This window comes from Ambystoma mexicanum, chromosome 3q, assembly GCF_040938575.1.
Source record: "Ambystoma mexicanum isolate Mex_15411 chromosome 3q, UKY_AmexF1_1, whole genome shotgun sequence".
Classification (NCBI taxonomy): domain Eukaryota; kingdom Metazoa; phylum Chordata; class Amphibia; order Caudata; family Ambystomatidae; genus Ambystoma; species Ambystoma mexicanum.
This window is the reverse complement of record NC_090926.1, coordinates 1,046,007,237-1,046,022,461: the sequence shown is the minus strand read 5'-3', so window position 1 is coordinate 1,046,022,461 and position 15,225 is coordinate 1,046,007,237. Positions and strand designations below refer to the sequence as shown.

General features: G+C 42.8%; 1 protein-coding gene across 1 annotated transcript in view; it reads right to left on the bottom strand.

Moving 5' to 3' along the window:
- The window catches only part of DNAH17 (dynein axonemal heavy chain 17), an 8,024,690-nt gene that overhangs the window by 5,460,646 nt on the left and 2,548,819 nt on the right, over positions 1-15,225 (bottom strand). The window contains exons 18-19 of the mRNA XM_069655242.1: positions 13,448-13,630; positions 13,051-13,305 (exon numbers count right to left, since the gene is read on the bottom strand). Coding sequence (XP_069511343.1) covers positions 13,051-13,305; positions 13,448-13,630 — 438 coding nt within the window. The remainder of the gene's footprint in view (positions 1-13,050; positions 13,306-13,447; positions 13,631-15,225) is intronic.

The window sequence follows — 15,225 nt, the reverse complement described above, 5'->3', positions numbered from 1 at the left end:
AACTCAAGCATGAGAGCCACATGGCTAGGTTTGACCAAATTCCAAATTAGCTGTATCGCTAAGAAATGATAGCCCTATGCTTGGACCTATTGTGCTGGGACCTGCTGACATGATCCCCAATCACCATGAATAAGAACATTTATATGCATGATTTAAAAATTATAAATGTTTTATGCTAACACATAGCTTATGATTGTTTTCTTTTCCCTTTTTGTTTCTTCTATTATTTTCCTTCCTTGCACACCTTGCTTGTATTTTCATTTTTATCGCCAATTAACTAATTGGAATATAATTTGTATTGCATGATTATTGACATTGTACCCGCCAACCTCTCCTTACCAGTAACTTTGGACACTGTTATCCAAACCAACCAATAAAAGGAACTCTAAAGAGATTACAGAGAATTTAGGATTCTCACACAGTAAATGAGTAGGACTGTATATGCCAAAGTGCCTTGAAAAAGCCCACAGGGCCAAACTTCTGGCCGTCCAGGTAGTCCATATTTGGCTTTGGGGTACCAGCTGAGCTATGTATGCTTGAGCCGTAATTTCAAGGTTAAAGAACTTTATCCCCTGAATTATCAATATATTCTGGCCTTTTTTGGGCAAATCACTAGCCTCCAATCTCTCTCCTCTAAAGACATAACCAGAATTTTCTTTTTAGATTTTTTCTGGGTTGATATGGTGAACATTTTTTTATTCAGCACTGGTTTACAACTTAGTCATGGCTGAGGGAGAGTGTAGTGTCTCTTTAATATGGGTTATTCGCTTTCCAAAAATTGGCTGCAGGAGGTCTTAGAACCATCTAGCCAGAGCAGGGGCGGGGGCGGATGTGGGTTCTGAAATCAACCCCCAGTACACCCTGAAGATCTATGTAGATTTGGATGCTGGGCAAAAAATTCCTAACACTTCTCGACAAATCATTCTGTGACCTATGATTGGTCTCATATTATTAATTCTTTGCACTATCACAACCCAGTGCAAAGGGGCTGTCATTGTACATATCCGGTGAGATTAGTGTCATGGATCTCTAAAGGGTTTAACCATCTTCGACTCAATGTTAAATTTTGGTTGGAAGCTAAATTAATCTGGGTTCAAGAATCTCTTATGCTTGACGTCCCTTTGTTTGATGGATTCATGGTAATCCACAAGGCCCACCATAAAGTGGTTTATTTTGTGCCTGCCGCATCTCACCTGACTCCAAAGATCGACGACATACAAGTGGGCCGGTCAGACATGCTAGGCTGCAAAATAACATGGCTTGATCCTCTGAGGCAAATTGTTTGTGTTTTCATTGTTTTAAATGTTTATTTTAACTCTGCAACAACTATCTTAATTGACTTTCTAGCAGCCATTACTAATATATTTGAAGCACAGGTCTTATTATCTAATGTTTGTTTTATAATTTTGGGCGATTTTAATTCAGAAAGTTTAGATTTTAAGTGGTACCACCTGGCATCTCAAACATGTTTTTCCCAATATGCAAGAAATTGTGGGTTGGCACTACGAGCCTTCTTGGATGGTCTGGACCGTGTTCCTTTGAATGGTCATTTTTACAGGGATACTCCTCCTTCTTATGCCAGGTCAAGTGATCAGTTGAAATCCACTTTAGACTTTGGGCCTCATTCCGAGTTTGGAGGTAACCATGGCGCTATTTGCGCCAGGGTTGGAATGAGGCCCTTTGTCTTTGTATCCTCTTCCCTTCTCCCTTTTATTGACTATTTCAATGTGGAAGCTGACAATGCGAGTGACCACTCGTGCCACAGGACTGGTTTTAGGGGCATTGATTACTGTAATTCCCCCGAACTGCTTCCGACGCACTGGAAATCAATCCTCGTAATTATGCAATCATATGGAAACCCAAATATGCAATTAGATTTAATGCTACCATTGACGCAGATCTTGTGGGAGGGGTCTCTTTGTAGAGCTGTGTCCTAGGTAATTTTCTCCCCACCTTCAGAGTATCTGATCTGCTCTTATAGCAGCCTCGAATCTTACAAGTGAACATCGTCAGGAGACACCTAGACACATGTAGAACACGGAAATCCGTTTAAAGAAGGGAAGGATGAGAAGGGAGATAAAGGAAACCTTAAAAATGGGCACAAATGTGGCATATATTATTGCTAGACTTAATGTATCTGGGTAAGGGTGGGCTGCAACTGTCACTACAGCACCACTCTATTTCATGTCAGCAGTGGGAGGCTTACTTTACTAGCTTGTATACTCTTGAAGCCTCCACTATTGTATGTCTTACTATTCAAACGGATGGTATTTCAGGGGATGTTCTATGGGCCCTTGTGGACATTGATTTATTGGGTATTCTAACTGCAATAAAGAAGGCTAAGTCTTCCAACGGCCTGGGCCTATCCAATTTGACGTTCAAATCAGATGTACCTCAGTGGGCTGTGGTCTTAATACAGCTTTTCCATAATGTGGTAGGGTGTTTTTTGTGCCCGGACTCGTGGAGAGAGGCTACTGTTGTATTAATATATAAGAAGAGGGATAGGGAAAACACTGTGAATTGGGTGCCCCATCTCCCTTTTGGATGCCCCCTACAAATGTTTTTGGGGCTCTTTAACAAGCGCCCTGGAAAGATGGGTGATCTCTGCCAACAAGTTGAACTGTAACCAGTCTGACTTTTGTAAGGGGAAAGCACTGCACTTAACTGCCTGTTCTTGCAGGTCCTAAAAAAACAGGCGTTCCAAACAAAAAGGACAACCTCTCATTTCTTGACGTATCTAAACTTTTGACTGCGTGGACCACACCAAGCTATGGGGGATGTTGAGGATGGTGTTGCCCTGAGGTCTTGATATCCCTATTGGTATACTTACACAAGGATCTGAAGATAAAAGTCAAATTGGATAACTGGGGTGGTTACTCAAGGTGGATCTCTGCTGACCGTGGTCTGCGACAGGGGTGTGTTTTAGCCCCCTTTCTTTTTAATCTGGGAATGAGGGCTGCATTGGAGAGGCTAGGGGTTAATCCTCCAAAGTTGGGCCAAGTTGTTCTTCAATACCTTCTGTATGCAGATGACCTTGTCTTAATTGATTACACAGCAGTTGGACTACAAAAATCCCTGGTGCGGGCGCAGAACTTCTTTATGGAACTGGGTCTTGCAATAGATGTCACAAAATCCAAGATTTTGATCTTTAACCAGAAAAAGATTGTAGCGGGGAGATCTGATTTTGGATGGCACATTGATGGAACCAGATTACAAATAGTGTCTGAATTTAAATACTTGGGTGTTACCTTCAGATCTAAACAAGCCATGTCCCTGGTGACAGATGAATTAAGAACTGGTGCTATTTCAGCGGCAGCCCAACTCAGTGTACTTGATAAGAAATACTGCCGCTTTTCATTTTAACGTTCTATAAAACAGTATAATCTAGTGATTGTCCCAAAAATGTCATATGGGGTGGAGGAGAAGGATGTTAATCTGGATTGGGCCAAGCAGGAGGTCTTTGTGTGGAAAAGATTTCTAAAACTAACCTATAAAAAGAAACTACTGTTGAATGCAACTAATGTATTAAGCAACAATTTTTTTTACTTCATTTATGATACCTGTGAAAAGCGCATACATTGGGGGAGCTTGCTTTCAAACTGTTCTACGGTACCTTCTGATCCTTGTGTGCAGTGACAAGGTTGTTCGATACCAAAGGCCAAGCCTCTTGTGACTTGTTGATTTCCCACTGAGAGATACTCGCAAGTGTGTGTGCCTGGAAAGAATGCCTGAAAGGGCAGTGGAAGTTTCCCTGGATCTATCTGAGGTGGCGACCTCAACACCAGTACCGAAAGGCGATGCCAAGCCAAAAAAAAGCCAAAAACAGAGGCAGGTCCCGATTCCCTCTTACCGCCAGGATGCAAAAGCTTCCATCCCTCCACAACGTCCACGGTGGTTTGTGATACCAGAACCTTCTTCAGCAAGGAGACTAAGTGGATTGAACTTCGCAAGAGAGGTGACCCAGTCACTGTGAGGGTCCGTCACCGAAGTGCTTACCACATCCAATGAATCACTAGAAGCCTGTTGTCAGTGGCATGCACGAGAAGGAATATATAACCATTTGAATTGAAAAATGTGACCCTCATTGCGGACAGACAGTACAAAGAAGAAAACAACGAATTCTGGGAAAAATGAGTCCAATGACATAGGCATAAAAACAGGAACTCCGAGGTGTTGGTTGCTAATCAACGGGTGAAGGCAGGGGCAGGTACGTGGAGGGATGATCGCACATATTAAGCCCTAGTCTAAAAGTCTTCAAATTTCTTTTGGAGAAGGTTTTAATAATCCTGCCTGCGGGTAGGCTTTCCATAAATAGGCCACAGAAGTAATTGCTCGGGTAGCCAGAACAGAATGTTTCCACATTTGATTCAGATTTGGCAGAATCCCTAGTAAATTCCTATTCCACCGCTCTTCAGGAAATGATTGATTGGATTTCCCGCTCACATTGAGGTTGACTAGAGTCAACCCTAGGCATCAAAGTTGGTTTACACCAGAAATATGTGCCCTTAAAAAAGCCAAACGCACTCTCGAAGCCAAGTGGCGTTGAACATCCAACTAATGAGAATAAGGAGCTATGGAAAGCTCAAGACAAATGCTATAAACTTCAAATAATAGAAACAAAAAAGAACTTTTTCAATACTCAAATTGAAAAAGCATCAAATAAATCTGGAAAACCTTTTCAGATTTTCAAATCGCTGGAAAAAACTAAAGCACTCTCCACTCTTCACGCACCCACAGCATCAGATTGTGTCAAGGTGCAGGTAGCATTGAAAGCCAACATTGATAAGGCCAAGGACAAGGTCTCAATTGCTCAAACATCCTTGAAACTAAGCGGAAGCCCACACACAGTATCATTGTGCCTCTGCGCAATTTTCCCTATTACCGATCTCTGTTGCAGACATGGAGCCCCGGAGACCCAAAGTGATAGCCACGGCAGGCATAAACACAACGCGGTTGTGTTTCAAAAACGCGGCGGTTTTTATTTCTAGGTTTCACGGGCTCCTCCGGCTCGGAGGAGCACGAGAAACTTAGAAAGAAACCAGCAGAGTTTTTAAATACAACAACGTTGTATGTATGTTTGTTGTAGCTTCAGCTTGGAGCCCAGAGGGCTCCAAGCTGAAGCTACCTGCAAACATAAATACAACGTTTTAAAAGCTGCGGTTGTCTTTCTATGTTTTCCGGGCTCCTCCAGCCCGGAAAACGTAGAAAATAAAACACAGCTAGTGCTTATTTGAAAAAAAGAAATTAGCACTTACCGAGATGCAGCTTTCCTGCCTGCAGTCTCTGGTCTCCAGTCCTCCGGCACCAATGAAGCGAAAGCCACCCAGTGGTAGCTTTTGTTTACTACAGCTGGCTGGCTTTTGCTTCATTAGTGCCACAAGGGCAAGCACAGGTGGCATCCATTTCACAAAATGGATTCCTCCTAGTGCTTCCCATTTTAAAGTTTGAGCTTCATTTGCTCAATACTTTTCATAGGGACTTTTAAAAAAAATATTTTTGAGATTTTTTTTGATTATTGCCCATCTTATTTGCCAATAATATTTCGTAGCGCACTATTCCTTTAATGTAGAATATTACAGCTTTCTTATTAACATTTACATCATTCCAGTCAAGAGTAAGGTAAACACCTTAGGAGTCGTACTGGAATCCTTTCTTAATGCTGATGAATACATTCATCTGATTAGTAGAATTTGCAATCATTTCCTTCGATTATTAAGAAACATCAGGCCCCTCCTAACGGAGGCAAATTGTGCCAACATCGCCCGCGCCACCATCCTATCATGGCTGGATTATTGTAACGCCCTGTTACTAGGGGCCAACACCTCCTGTCTAAAAAATACCAACGCATCCAGAAAGACGCCATACGGATTATCAAAAACATTACATGGAAAGAAAACATATCGCAGCACAGGAAAGATCTCCACTGGCTGTCTGTACAAGATCGTATTAATTTCAAAACTTGCACTCTTGTCCATTGCTGTCTTAACGGCTTTGCACCCTCCTGCCTGAAATCTGCCATCTACCGTTACACCCCACCTAGATTGCTACGCTCGTCTGACCTTATTCAAATTTCTTGTCCTGCATTTGAACATTCTAGAGGTCTAGAAAGATTTTTTCCAATTCGTGCTGCCCAGCTCTGGAACTCCCTTCTCCTTAAACTGAGACGTGAGGAAAACCTGTCCACCTTCCGGAAAGCGCAAAAAAAGATTTTCTTCAAATAATAGGCTTCCATAGTTCAACCATTTCTACACTGTACTGATCTGAAATGTCATGTCTTCCTCTTGTTGTCCTTGTGTATTTGTGCGGCCCATGCCTTAGAAATAAAATAAATAAATTATGCCGGTTGCCGCTGCCAAACCGCCTAAAGAAAAGCCTATCAGTGATAAGTTACCTTGCTATTTTGTCAATTCGATCGGCCTCACAGTCGAGAGCAGGAGCCATTCCCAGACACCGCTCGCTTAACTCCTTCTCTGAATCACTGTTTGCGGGTAGTATTTGGCTTGCTGCCGTGAAGTGGGGTAACTATTGCAATACTGCCTTTCAGCCAAGCCAGGAACCCCTCTTTGGTGGGTTCTTGAAAGACTCTGAGCATGGTTGCAATATTGCACAGTAAGATTCTGGCTCAGCAGGGAGCATTGGAGACTTTGCCGCCGACTGCTGGGCTAGATACTGTCCAAAGCCCGGAAAAGTTTACTGGCAAAGGGGTCAGGACGGGCAAGGGTAGAGGTATTGGCCTGCAAATGGTGGAAAACAAGGTACCTACTGAGGTGCATGATGGAGTGGTGCCCGTCTCCAGGGGTCACCGAGAACTGGGAGTGGTAAAACCAGAGCCCTTGAGCGAGAATGCAGCAGCTGACGGTACGCTCACTGCTGTTTGTGTGACAATGTAAAATACTGCAGACAAAGTCCCTGGCGCTAGCCAAATGGGGGGACTACCAGGTACTCCAAGACCTGGCAGAGTGGAGCTCCTACAACAGGAAGTGATCACGGGGCAGGACCTTGTGGCTGATGTATCTATTCTGGTTGCCATCATCTGCCATGAGTTGGGAAATGTGTGTGACTTTCCCTTGATTTTAAATCAAATCAATGGCTTCTCCCAGGGCCAATTGAGGGTGGGGAAGAAGTTACAGAAGTTATGTTCCACCGACCAACGGACTCTGTACAATACAACAGGCCAGAAACTTCTCCCATAGTACTTTACGATCAAACCCTGTTGGCTGTAAATTTGGGGCATGGTAGTCATGTCAAAACGCTTGCACATGAAATAACTGACTGATAGGTGCAGAAGGTAATTAAGCTAGAGGGGTCGAGTGAGTTGGAATATTGGCAGGAAGCTATGTTGGTAGATGAACTGTCCTTCCCAGTTCTATCCTGCCTATTGGACTATGGACCGTGGGTATGAGACCTTGCATTTTGAGTTAAGAGAGGTGCAGTCTATTTTGAAAGATGTATGCACTAAGGTTAATATAACTGAAGGTTTTTTTGTGCAATCAAAGTGATGGAAAATGGGCATGATCAAAAAGCGAGTGACCTCCCTCTACAGATCCCACCCTGGCCCTGGTTAAAGGAGCCCAACTTGGTGCCTAATATGTGGCTTGCTACCCCGTTACCGGGTGAAAATGACTCAGATATGGAGGCTGATCAGGATAATGGGGAGGAGATATTATTTGTTCAGACGGTAGGGAACCAGATATGCCCAACGGTCTCTACATTGGGGATTTCAGCTCCTGCGGCATGGGAGGGGGTAAGTGGGCACCTTGAACAGTAGTATGGCGGAGGTAATCCTTGATCCCCCCCAAGTAGTTAAAAGTAGTCATAAAGCTCCGGAGGGTAAGGTAAAAAATCTTCCCAAAAAAAATAGTACAAATGTAGAAAAGCGTTCAAACAATGGGTCAAGGAAGTTTTTGCGCAATTTGCAAATAAAGGTGGATACGTTGCTGGGCAGTTCAGGAGCATTAGCGAAAAAACCTACATAGAGGAAAATAACAGGTACAAAAGGAGGGACTCCTCAAAGAAAGGGTGCCATATCTAAAACTGTACCTAAAGACCAGGAAATGATCACCTGCTTTTGTTACCTAAAAATAACAAATCGTTGAACCTGAGTGATATCTCGGTATATCCTAGTCAGCTGAGTGTGGAGGAATGTGAAGCGGAACAGGCTATTGAAGTTGGGTCTGGTGGTGGAGCGATAAGCTGGTCTATACTGGGTAAGGGGAAGAGTCACACTCTAGGGGAACAAAATCCCCCCTAGTGCAACCTGCCGCAAATTATGTTCACTAATCAAAGGTTGGTCAAGCGGGTACTACATTAAAGCACTTTCCTCTGTTCAGATCTATGGAAGAGAAAGGAAAGACGTCAGCAGAACGGGCTCTGGTAAAAGATCAAACTAATGGGCTATCGGAGCAAACGGCACAACTTCAAGGTGATAAAAGGGGATGTGGAGGCCCCCAATTCAACATGAAGCAAGGGTACAATGGCCAAAGAGCAGAAAAATAAGTGAAGTATGAAGGAGAGAGACACTGGGCCTCATTACGAGTATGGAGGTAGCCATGCCACTTTTACCGGCATGGCTACCCCCATACCGAGTACCGGGTACCGGTACCAGGTTCCGGGAATAGGGAATTACCAGGCCATTCCGACCTTGGAGGGCCCAGTAATTCCCTTTCCCGGGACCCGGTCCCTTTAGATCCCCATTCCCATTTGAGCCCTTTTAGGGCTCAATGGGAATGGGGAGGATGCTAACAACGGGCCCGTTAATGACGGGCCCGTTGTTAGCATCCTGGTCTGCTAGCGGGTCCCGCTAAGGATGTCTGGTCTGGCCAGGCGTCCTGAGCGGGACCCGCTGCAGACCTCGTAATGGGGTGGCCCGGAATGAACGGTGCCGGTCCCTTACGTGGGGCAAGGTTTCATAAGGATCAGTGTACTCACCCTGAGGGGGCTAGAGAAACAAATTATGATTGGAGCAGGATTATACAATCATTGCACAATGCTCCTCCTGCCAATGAGTCTGAAGCATGAAAAGTTGACCACAATGTCTTGGATCTCGAGGCGGTTTGGCAACATAGCAAAAAGTGAGGATCGGCTGAGTGCCATCAATATTGTGTGCTTTCAGGAAACATTTATGACTGAGCGACCCATCATGGATGGATATGAGATTTTCACGGTTAAGGCTGAAAAAGGGTCAATTGGACGGCCATATGGGGGGATATTAACAGCGGGCAAGCACAATCAGGGAATTGTGGGGGCCCAGATTATTACAGAAAGAAAGGATATGCTAGTCAAATACTTTCCTGGAGGCCACAGAAAGAAGGTAAGCTCCCGAAATGCCTCTTATTTAACATGTACTTTAACCCAAACTGTACTGCTTTGGAAGACTTTCTGGTGACTTTTCATATTATATGCTGGGAGAAACTCCGGAGGCAGGTGCATATGTTATTGTACTAGGGGATTTTAATTCAGAATGTCTAGATGCGAAGTGGTATCAGCAGCAGAGCTGAGGTGGGGTTTCCACAAAAAAGCTACTTAATTGAAGCCTGATCCGGCAGGAAATGGAAGACTGGTATTTGGTGCCCCTAAATGGTGTGTTGCAACCCGATATAACCCCAAAATTCACCTGGCATAATGCATCCTGATGCCCCACCATAAATTATGTCTTTGTCTCATCAGACCTGTATGCTATGGGTGGTGCATTGGACATATGTTGTTCTGAACTAAGTGATCATTCAATTATGATATACGAGTCCCTGATGATGAATCCAGCCTGAACCGTGGGAAGGAGCCTATTAGTGTCAACCCAAGGAATCACAGTCTCCGTTAGCAATATAGATTTGCATCTGCATTTAATGGCTTAATAGAGGCAAGGTTTGAAGAAAACTGTGTGTGACTATGTAGTTCAATTGAGTTTGAACCACTATAAGATCAACTTTGGGTATAATGTGTTCATCGAAGCTGCTGCTAATTGGAACGCATGTGAATGCCCATACACCTGCATTTGATGGGGAGATAATGGTGCATAAGAGGGCCGATAGACAGACCATTAGAGCATTGAAGCAAAAGACGGCTGAGTGCACACAAGAAATTAGAGCGGTGAAGATGAAATACAAAAATTGGATTTGGGGACACAGGTTTCTTATGTCCATCAAGTACGCTGAAAAAATGCTAGTGTGTATGTCAGGTAACCGGCCTGACATCTTTTGGTGACTGATAAGGTCAGAGGAGACAGACCTATACTTGCAGGTACAATTAATATTGGAGACTCCCTGGGTAGAGTACTTTGGGAAGATGTATAGAGCAGCTGTAGTGCTGACCCCGGCCCAGTACACCACCAGTTGGGCCGGGGCAGTATCCTCGGATATGGATAACATAATGGTAGTTATTAGAACCAGTAAAACTTCAAATGCTCCAGGGCCGGATGGATTATCCGCCATGACCTTGAAAACAGATACAAGGTTATGGGCAGGGATAATCTCAGCTCTGTTTTGCAGTGGAGGCTGATTCCACCATCATGGATGCTGGCAACTGTGGTTGTAATATTTAAGGGAGGGGACAGAGTTTCACACCTGAATTACAGGCCAATTTCATTGTTGGACTCCTCTTGCAAGATTTTCTCTTGTGTGAATTAACAAAATGGGCGGTTAACTCAAACAATCTGGACATCCACCAAGCTGAGTTTAAGAAAGGTGTGGGAACGGATCTAAATTGTATTGTGGTCTCCTTGCTGGACTCTCAGGCTCGGGACTGTAATCTCCCGACCTATTTAGCCTTCCTACACACAAGCAAGGTGTTTGATGGGTTTAATCGGGAGTGCCTATGGGCAAAGTTATTTAGATGTGGGTGTCCAGTTGCACTAATTGATGTTCTATCAGCCATGCATAAAGATACAAAAATTAGGGTCAGGCTCCATATGCAGTGGTCAAACACTCTGTGGACTGATATCAGTCGAGGTTTACGCCAAGGTTGTGTATTGACAACTTTTTCGTTCAATTTGTATCTAAGAGATATGGGTCTGTGCTCGGAAGGTGTTCGAACCAATCCACCGGCTTTAGGCCAAACAAAAGGGCAATACTTAAACTATACTTAAACTATGCAGACGATATAATCATATTCGATAGCACCCTAATTGGTCTGCAACATGCCCTACATAGGATTCACAAATATATCCTGAATTTGGATCTCAAGCCCAATGTAACCACATGTAAAGTCTTGATTCGGAATTCAGCAAAAAACAAATGGAAGTCCTTCAAGTGGTCTATAGAATGCCAAACATTGTAAGTGGTGAAGAAATGTAAATACCTTGGCAGCCTGGTTAATTTGGGTAAATCCCAAATGGAAATGTTTAAAAGACATAAAACCAGAATATCTTACCACAAATGTGTCTGTTTCTCTACAGTGCCTATTCCGAAACTATACAAACAGAAGATTGCACCTAAATTGATTTTTGGGGTGGAAAATCAGAATGTAATTACAGACTAATCAAAATTAGCATCCCTCTTGTAGAGGAGAGTTCTTCAGTTGGCAAATTTGGTCCCCATGGCATAAGGAATTAATTGGGTCTTCTGCTGCTGGGATCGTTGGTGGAATGGAAAGTGCTTCAGACCTATGCACTTGTTAGGCAACCCTTGGGGCATCTATGTATATTAAATTGAGTCACAAATTGGAAAATTATACATATAAACCATGAAATCTTTGGCAGAGGAAATGTGAGGCAATACTGTCAAGGATAGAAGCTACAGGTGTGGAATTGTTATGCTATCCTAACAGGGTGACATTAATGTTACAACTGTCTTAATGGATTAAGAATAGAGAAACTTTGATGAACTATAGATGTTTTAACAACCATTGTGTATGGAACATAAAAAGTTTTAATGTGTTAGCTCCATATCTGGAAAAACATCCTTCAAAGGATTTTTGTGTTAAGGCTCTCAGACTGAAATTAAATCTTTTTCGAACGTTGGAAGTCTTCATGCTGTATTCCAGCCTCTAAGTGCAAGACTGGGATTCGAACTCCTGCGTGTTAACAAGCGTGTTGCCCTTCAATTACCTTCCCAGCCAAAGCATGTCGAAGTGACGCCTCACATGGGTCCGTCTTAATACGATAACACACTCACACACACGGTATGGTATGGTGAAAAGGGGTCAGTTTAATGAAAGAAACCATATGTTGTTCTTTCAAACACATGCATTTGTTATTGGAACCTGGTATCTCAGGAAAACAGCTCCTTTTGATGACCCAGTTGAGATGATAGAAAAGATGACAGTGGTCTAAGGAAGGCATTGAAATTCTTGCATGGACATGTAGGCTTTTTACGTCAGCAACAGCCCCAAACAGTTCAATCAGAGACACATTTGAAAAAGGCAAGTGTGTCTTTAATAGGGTGGTCCTAGGGGAGTCTGGACTACCAGTCATAGTTCCCTAATCATCCTATGATTATTTACTACTTCAATATTAATTAGGTGGTAAACAATGCCTGCCTCAATGAATGATCTGAATCCTGCCAGCATCACGGGTGCCGAAACAAACTTTCCCTTGATAAGGTCTACCAATGATTTAAGAAAATGAATCAGGCCCTTAGGTGTAAGGTCCTAGTGGGCTAATCCCTCCAGGTCAAAGCGAACCAAAAAGTCCCTCCTACAATTTCTCCAACTTAGCCATTATAAACTTACATACATTGCTGAAAATATGTTCCATGAGTCAGTGGAAAAGGAGTTGCACCATTATGAACAAAAGCAAAGAAAAACTTAAGTGACTGAAAACAAAAGTATGCAAAAGAATGTGACTAAAGTTGAAAAAACTATAACAGGCTCACTTGTTAACAGACATCCTTGCTGAACATTTAAAAAATACAATTTAGGCGCTTCAATTAGCTCATGCCCTTCGAAAAGAGAAAGCTCTGCTGAAATTTGAAGACTTTAAATACATGTTTGAAGCCCTCTCATGGAAATCAGAACTACTTTATATTAAAAGCTTTGTGACGGTTAGGATGATCTGTAGAAGAATTAGGCATGACTAAATGACTCAAATATACTCAGCTTTCTTTGCTTGGCACTTACCTGTTGTTTAAACTGTTCAAGTGTAGGGGGTTTAGGAGGTAACACATCATCCACATGTGACTCCATTTCTTCTAAAGAGAATCCAAGTCCATACTGAAGAAACTGTTGCATAAACTCTGTCTGGTCTTCCATCCACAAATATGAATATTTCTCAAAAGAGGCCTGATAATCCTGAGCTGACTTCATGACACTGGCAACTCGTGACATGACGTCATCTTTCATTGCTGAAAGTTCTGTATTATCTTCAAGTTCCATCTGTACGGAATGTAGGATTTGAGTCAAGACAAATAACCTTTTTGAAGAAAAATGTGCATTCACATGACACCGAAACAGAAACACAAAACACAGAAATTCTTAAGTAATACATCTAATTGCCAGATTAAGCAATAGTACTCACATTGTAGCTACGCTTTTCTTTTGCCAGACGTGGTACAAGTTTAGCTGCATTATACAAATCACTGACTAGGTTCTCTACCAGACTGCTGAAGCCATCTGGCACACCAAAGTCCAGAGGTGGCCGAAAAACAGATTCATTAAGTTGCAGTTCCATGTGCACCTCAAATAACGGAGAAGTGTTGGACTAGAAAGCATAATAACAGTGCATAATTACTATTCATGATGCTATTGTTTTTACTTTTCAGAAACCATTTAAACACATATAACATCTAGAGGTCTTAGATGGCTAGCATATCTCAAGTCAATGATTGTCACAATAAATGTCAAAATCTCAGTTAGTGAGCTGTTAATATTAGTTTAATCTTCTTCATTCCTGGGTATTTGCTTTCAAGCAGAATACAAATAACTAATCAAAGAAAAGTATAACCTGCAAACTGAAGTATTTCTTTAATATGGCTCTTAGCAGCGATTTTCTTTCAGGCTTTTCTCGTTCCACTACATTAGTCTACCTAAATTATTCATCTTAGGAAGTCAGCTGAGGAAGCCCCACATTCTTCCTATTAGAAACCATAAAAGACCACTTTTCTTACCTCTGGTAATTATGGATTAATCCTTACTCCCACATGTTCTGCACCTTAGAAATAGCCTATGGGTGCACGTCTGACTTCAGAAACGTTTTCAGCCACCGGGGGCACACTGTGGCTGTGTGTCGCCTTTGCTCGGTATTGTTGCTGCCCATGATGCCAAATGTGACATCATGGGTGGTATATATGGTGCCATGATCTCAGGTCTGCCCATTTTGCTGCAGAACTCCGAGGTTGAGGAATTGCCGAATTGCAGCTGGGGTTAAGAGCATTCCGTATGAGAGGTAATTTGGGGAGGCAAGGAGGAACATCTAGAAGGATGTAGCCATCAGAAAGTATATCCCTAAATGTAAGTCATATTTTTTCTAATGTATTCCTTCCTGCCATAGATTCCTCATCCTAGAAAAATTGCAAATACATCACCTAGAGATGAAGAGAGCCAGGAACAATTTCCTACACCAGAAACTCAGGAGCACTGTACTTCATTTATCATCCCAACCTTACTAGGAATCCAGGCCGTAATTCTTGGAAAATGTGTGCATAGATGTCCACAGCCAGACACAACAGGGACACCTGCACAGCAGAGCCAAACCTCTGGTAGATGAGGCCTGAGTCCAGCAGGCTTTTCCTTGTTGGGCAGATTGTTGCATTCCAAAATGCAGATGACAATCTACCTAGATATGGTCTGTTTGGTTACAGTGCAAGGCAGGGCACCATCAAAGCTGATGGCGAGCTGGACATCCTTTCTTACGTCTATGAGCTTATAGACATAGGGCTCATTACAAGTCTGGCGGTAGCCGTGCCGGTAAAACCGGCAGGCTGCCGCCGGACTTGCAAGATTTTCCGGCAATCCAAAATCCAATGCAGAAACAACAAAGGGGAGTGGTGAAAACTGGTAAGTTAGCCCTCTCAAGAACAGCATAATATTAATATAGTCCTGGAGGAGCCCTGTTCTTGATTTTAATTAAAGACCAAAAAAGCAGCGAAGTACCTCTTCATAGTGCAAATGTGAAGGCATTCTTCAGGCAAATAAAGCAGAAACTCCACAAAAGAAGAGGTTCTGAAGTAAAAAATAGAAACATATGCTTTCTGTAGCAACAACCAGATAACAGTCGATAAATGCAGGCATAGATGTACTTGATAGCCCACCTCCAAACTAAAAGGAGCACATCTAGGCCTTCAAACAGGTCCCTCT